Source organism: Triticum dicoccoides, chromosome 2A (assembly GCF_002162155.2).
Source record: "Triticum dicoccoides isolate Atlit2015 ecotype Zavitan chromosome 2A, WEW_v2.0, whole genome shotgun sequence".
Classification (NCBI taxonomy): Eukaryota; Viridiplantae; Streptophyta; class Magnoliopsida; order Poales; family Poaceae; genus Triticum; species Triticum dicoccoides.
The window spans coordinates 205076217-205081973 of NC_041382.1; the positions used below are offsets into that span (position 1 = coordinate 205076217).

At 48.1% G+C, this 5757-nt stretch overlaps 1 protein-coding gene across 1 annotated transcript; it reads right to left on the minus strand.

Moving 5' to 3' along the window:
* Positions 1-278: 278 nt before the first annotated feature.
* Positions 279-2419, minus strand: LOC119359283 (transcription factor UDT1-like). Its single transcript, XM_037625548.1, has 4 exons — positions 1878-2419; positions 1458-1628; positions 855-1031; positions 279-752 (listed from the first exon to the last, which is right to left on the minus strand). The coding sequence occupies exons 1-4, from the start codon at positions 2124-2126 to the stop codon at positions 675-677; spliced, it is 675 nt and encodes a 224-aa protein (XP_037481445.1). The 5' UTR covers positions 2127-2419; the 3' UTR covers positions 279-674.
* Positions 2420-5757: the final 3338 nt, after the last annotated feature.

Below are 5757 nucleotides of genomic sequence, written 5' to 3' on the forward strand. Positions count from 1 at the left end.
TCTTGTCTCAAGGGCGAGTGGTTATTACGGTCTTTAAAGCCCGGTATGTCGGAGACATTTGCAGGTATCCCTTTCTTTTTTGTTGGTTCGATGCAATTTTTAATCTTCAGCTGGCGGCATACAATCAAAAGAAGAAAAAGGCTAGTATGTCTTGCAATGTAATTTTATTTTATACCTTTTGGTCAGCATCCCCTGGTGTCCATTTGATTGACTATTGTTTTCCTTAATAAATATCAGACACCCCTGGTGTCTCTTAAAAGAAACATTCGGCTAGTAAACACTAAATACATCCGGTTGAAAGATGTTTTGCATCTAGTCCTTGCACGCATTGCAATTTCGGGAGGCAATGTCACTGGCAACTAAATGGCTTGAGGCAATCCCATCCGTTAAAGTTTGAGTTGGACTGCTGTATGCATGATTTATTACCACCCACACCATTAGTAGAAAATACAAAGGTGAATTATGAAATGATTCCCATGTTCAACACAAAATTCAGACTTCTTCCCGTCAGTTTTGTCAGTTCAACATTGTATCTCTGTATGCTCTCCCTACACAGACCACACCACGCTAGACTTCTTTTTTTCTTTCTAAAAAGAGGATGCATTTCCACAGAATCATATATGGTTTCTTTCATTTGAATTCTGTGAGTTATTGTTTGCAAGGGCCTCGAATGGTCAAATGCTTGGAACCTCCACAATACTGGACAGGAGGTCCCTTAGCTCCACCATCACAACATCCTGCTCACCCTTAACCTGCAAATGGAGACATGGAGAAGAAGCCGGCCGCCTTATCAGAAGTTAAGCAGTATAATCTAGCAAATTCTGCTGCAGGCAAAAATTGTGAGGGTTTTTTACCTCAATGCAGAAGAAACTCTCTGCATAGCCATAGTAGGTGATGGTGTTGAGGCTAAGCACCTGCACATTGTAGTTGCAGAGTGCCTCCAGCACCTTGGTGAAGAGGCCTGCCCTTTTGGTCCAGAAGATCTTGAGGTTGTACTTACAAGACCCCAGAGGTATCAGCTCCACCTGACCCTGCGAACATGAACAGCTCAGTTAGTATGCGAGAAATCGGCTGGATATCACAACTGACTCCGGAGGCGATGAAGCAATGCACAATACTACGTTATACCTTTGTACCTTGTACACAAATCTGTTCTCTTTTGTAAAACTTGGCCTCCTAGAAATACTCGGGTAGGTTTTATTGGGGTAAGAAAAAATGCATGACTACTTTATACTAGACAAAATAAAAGTGTGAATTTCTCGCCTTGGTTTGGCTGTGTTTAGAAGTGGTTATATTCTGAAAAGTATTTGGCCAGTGTGGTGAAGTTGAGCGATCGTATTCTGCAGATTGCGGCATTGGTTGGTTGATCTGAATTTCAGGTTCTCGTTGGGTTATGTTTTTTTTTACTCTGGTATATAGTTATTCATGGCTCATAGCAGGGGTTACTACGTACGTACCTGATAATGGATGTTGTCGGTGGGGGCGAGGGATTCGGAGCAGGAGGCGCTGCCTTGCTTCTCCCAGGCCTCGCCGGGCGAGTCGGCGAGCTGGCTCTGCAGCTCGAGGACCTGGTTCTGGAGCTTCTTGATGTGACCGATGGCGTCGGCCAGGGTGGACTCCTTGCTCATCTGAAAACAACACAACAACAAGGTCGGTGAGTGTCAGGAATGTCAACCGAGTTTTCACTTTTCTCCCAGGAAGAAACAATTTTTTCTTTCAAAACTAATTATTATTATTATTTCGTTCTTTGCAGACAGATATGTCCGGAGAAGCAGAGGCAACTTCCTCTGTCCCGCCCGATTGTTGGGTGGGGTGGGGTGGGTGTGTGATCAGTGCAGTTAATCGCTGCTGGAAGAGAGGATTATGGAAGGAAGCACCTTTGTGATGTTGGGCACGACGGCCCTGAGCTTGAGGATGTTGGTGTTGAGCCTGCCCCTCCTCCGGCGCTCGGCGTCCAGGTTCTTGGACTTGTACTGCGTGGCGTCCGCCGCCGGCAGCTGCTCCCCCTCCTCGCTCTCCTCGCCCTCGCCGCCGCCGCCCAGGTTCAGCATCGACTCCACGAAGTCCTCCATCTTCACCTCCTCGCCGCCGCTGCCGCCGCGGGAGGCCCTCGGGCGGCGCGGCATTGCTCGCTGGCCGGCCGCTAGGAGGGTCGATCGAGGAAAAAGATCAAGCTGGATGGCTGCGTGCCTCCCGGTCGCCCACCGAACGAGACCAGAGGGCAGCGCCGTGCAGTGTCACTCACTCTCACTCACCCTCCCTCCTCTGCTGCTGCCGGTGCGGTGCCTTGTGGGCATCTTGCGCCTCGGGTGGTGGTAGCTTATAAGGACGGGACGGGGCTGAGGAGAGGAGGAATCTCGCGGGAAAGCAACCGCAAAGGAAGGGCTCCAACGCAAACGCAAGTGAGATGAGACGGTGTGCTCCCTCCCTCCCTCCCTCCCTCCTCGTGTCCTTGGAGAGAGCCGAGTTAGTTGCGGCGGCACCTGATGCGGTTGGTTGCGCTGTTGACTGACTGCACCGAGGTAGCGAGCGAGGAGCTCCCGGTGTTCTTTCCTCCCTCTTCACGGTTACTACTACTGAAAAAGGTGGTAAAGTTTCAGGTGTGATTGGGTCATGGCGCTCATCGGCATTATGATTTCATGGCTGTATGCATCGCTTGATGGGTACTCCTCCTTTTCGAAAAAAAAAACGGTATTATGATTTCGAAAATGGGTGGTACACGTACAGCAGACGATGGTACAGCGAGATCTCTGAAGCACATCCTATGATTTCTTTCTTTCCGGTACAAGATGCTGCGGCGCAAGATCGAGCAGTGCGTTATTTGATCGGAGGGGGCTCTTCAGTCTCTCTCTGCAGCTTTTGGGCAACCCGGTAACCGAAAAGACGTAGTGCTACGTACGCTGGATCGATGGATGGATGGACCAGCGTGTGTAGATCAGTGCAGGATCATGGGAATTCTCAAAAGGCAGAGAGGTACATGCAGATATATCTCGCGTACTACACCAATGATCCGGCAAGGACTCTGAAACTTTATATCTTTCCCGATTTCTTTCTTTCTGGCACAGTAGCTGCATTGCATTGCATCTCAATCTCAACGAGTACACCGGACGCTCTGAGCTGATGCTTGCGTTGGTTGGAGTTCCTCTGCCCCTCAGTTTGCTCCTAGTTATTGTGTTGCGTCAGTGCAGCGAATGTATTGCTGCGTCGATCTGTTCTGTGGTCCGAAGAATCCATCAAGACCGTTCTGTTAGGTTGATCTCTCCACCTATGGGCCCAACGGCTCATTGGGCCCTTGACCCACGCCCTGATCGGGGGTGTCCAGCCCAAGCAAGGCTGATGGGCCCCTATCGCGCAGTGCTATAAAGAGGAGGTGGGGACCAGGGGCACAGGGTACGAGGTTCGTCACCGCCACTATTCCCCACTCCTAACCCTATCCGATCCAGAGGGAGGCACTGGAGCGATGGGAAGCTCCACCGCCGCCACTCACGCACTTCACCGTCGACCTCTACACCAACCGTCGATGCCCGTGCGCAGACCTTCATCGAAGGACCAGCTATGGCCGGAACGCTAAGGTATACGCGCAAACAGATCATAGATAGTTCAATCTACTCCGAAACCCTAGCCTAGTCGATCCCATGGTTTTAACAATGGTATCAGATGCTGTCAAGGGCTTGATTTTGGGTAGAAACAGAGAACAGGGACCCTCCCCTTACCAGATCGGATCGAATCCGAACCCTAAACAGAGGGAAAAAAAGTTCTTGAATCACTTTACAGAAAAGTGCGCCGCCACTGAGCCGCGCTGTTCCTCTCGATCTCGATGCGCATCGGCGAGCCAAGGCATCTGGGAAGAAGAACACCACCCCTTCGGGGGCAAAGGGCACCACCACCGAGCCGCTTGACGGCAGCGCGTTCACCCTAGGGTGCTCGCGCACGCCGGCAAAAGGGTCGGCAGGGGCGCCATCTTCACACGCACGCCGGCACAGGGTAGCAGCAGGAGCCGTCGCGGCTCTCTCTCTCACTGGCCAGTAGGCGGTGGTGGATGGAGAAAGAAAGAAGGGGAGGAAGAGAAAGCGTGGCGCGGTGGCCGTCGCCGCCGTCGCCGGCGGCCAGGCGCTGCGCGACACAGTGGCCCGGCGATGGGGATCAGAGGAAGGTTCGACCGGGACCTCTCTCTCTTTCTCTCTGTTGCTATTTGCAGTGGTGGACAGAAAGGAGAACAGGAAAGGGGAGAAGAAAGAGAACACGGCCAGGCTCGCGCAGCGGTGGAACTCGTCGCCGTCGCCGGTGTCAGGTGCGGCGCGGTGGCCCGGCGTACGGGAGAGAGGCGCACAGAAGTTTGTTCAGCCGATCCGCGCGCTGGACCGTCGGATGGAATCCGACAGTCAGGCAGCAAACCCTAGCTCGCTGCTGGGCCGCTGGGCCAGAAAGGGAGCAGGCGAGAAGGCCGTGGGCCGGTTTCTCACCGCGGGGAACAGGCGGCACTCGCCAGCTGGCCGTGGGCCAAGAGCAGCAGGCCACAGAGCGACGCGCTGAGCGGGCTGTGGGCCGCCGGCGTGAAAGGAACGGCCCACGCACAGAGTTTCCTCTGATAATTTTTACAGAGCACCATTTTGATGTTTTTTGTCCAGTTTTTGGGCAGATTTCAAACAATTTTTCTATGCAAAATTTTCCAACGAAAATATTTGTTTAGAAAATAGAAAAAGTAAACAGAAAGAGTTTCTGAAAATAAAAAAATAGGAAATTTTTTTAAAAAGAAATTGTTCATGAATTTATAAAGAAAATAACAAATTTCATGAATTTTTATTTAGTCAAAGAAAAGTTTCTGCAAACAGTAAAAAGTTCATGAATTTTTTATTCATGTTTTTCCGCTGCGTAAATAATTAATAGTACTATTTTACAAAGAAATAAAAAGTATTATCCTTCAATTAAATTGGAACCAATGGGAAAATTTAATTGGATGAACAGTTTTTTGAGAGAAGTTTTTTCACTTATGGGTGAAATCAAATTCAGATAGCTTCTGCTATGACAGTACAAAGATATTTGATTAAAGTTTAATTATGGTATTTTTATTTTCTGACCAAGGTTGATGATGACAATATTATAATTCAATGAGTCTTGTAGTTAAAAAGTTCAAATCTCTGATAAATTTTGTATCAAAGTGACCTTTTTTCAGAGAATTTGATAAAGACTGAGAAATGTATATTGCTAGTTTTCCGCTGCAATAAAGTTGATGATGATTATCATTTCTGAGCAAAGTTATTTAATAGAAATACTATCATCACATTATTCATGAGTTATATGCATTATTTCCATTTCCGCCCAACGGTGATATGGAATTAATGTAGAAGAATGAGTTTTATTCTAATTCTACCAGAACGATGCTTTAGAGTATAAAAGGAAGTTTTGCAAAAGTTTATTGTGCATATTTTTTAACCAGACCAACGTAGGGTTATTTTTATGCTCATTATTGCTGATTATTGGCTAAGTTTTCTCAGACCAAAAGTTTTCCATGCTTTCATTCATGAAAGCGAATGGTTGGGTACTTGTGACCCGAAAGATGACCAAGAAAGGTCATAACGTGAGATAGTATGTTCTCTCTAAAGAATCGTTTCAAAAGAAAAGAGATAGATCATTGAGAGTCTTGGTTGATGAATGTCTTTCATGTACTCTCTATGATTTGAGATAAAACAAGCAACATGCATGTTTAATTTGACCAACGTCGAATCAAGCATGTGTGTCAAAGAGCATTCGGATTTA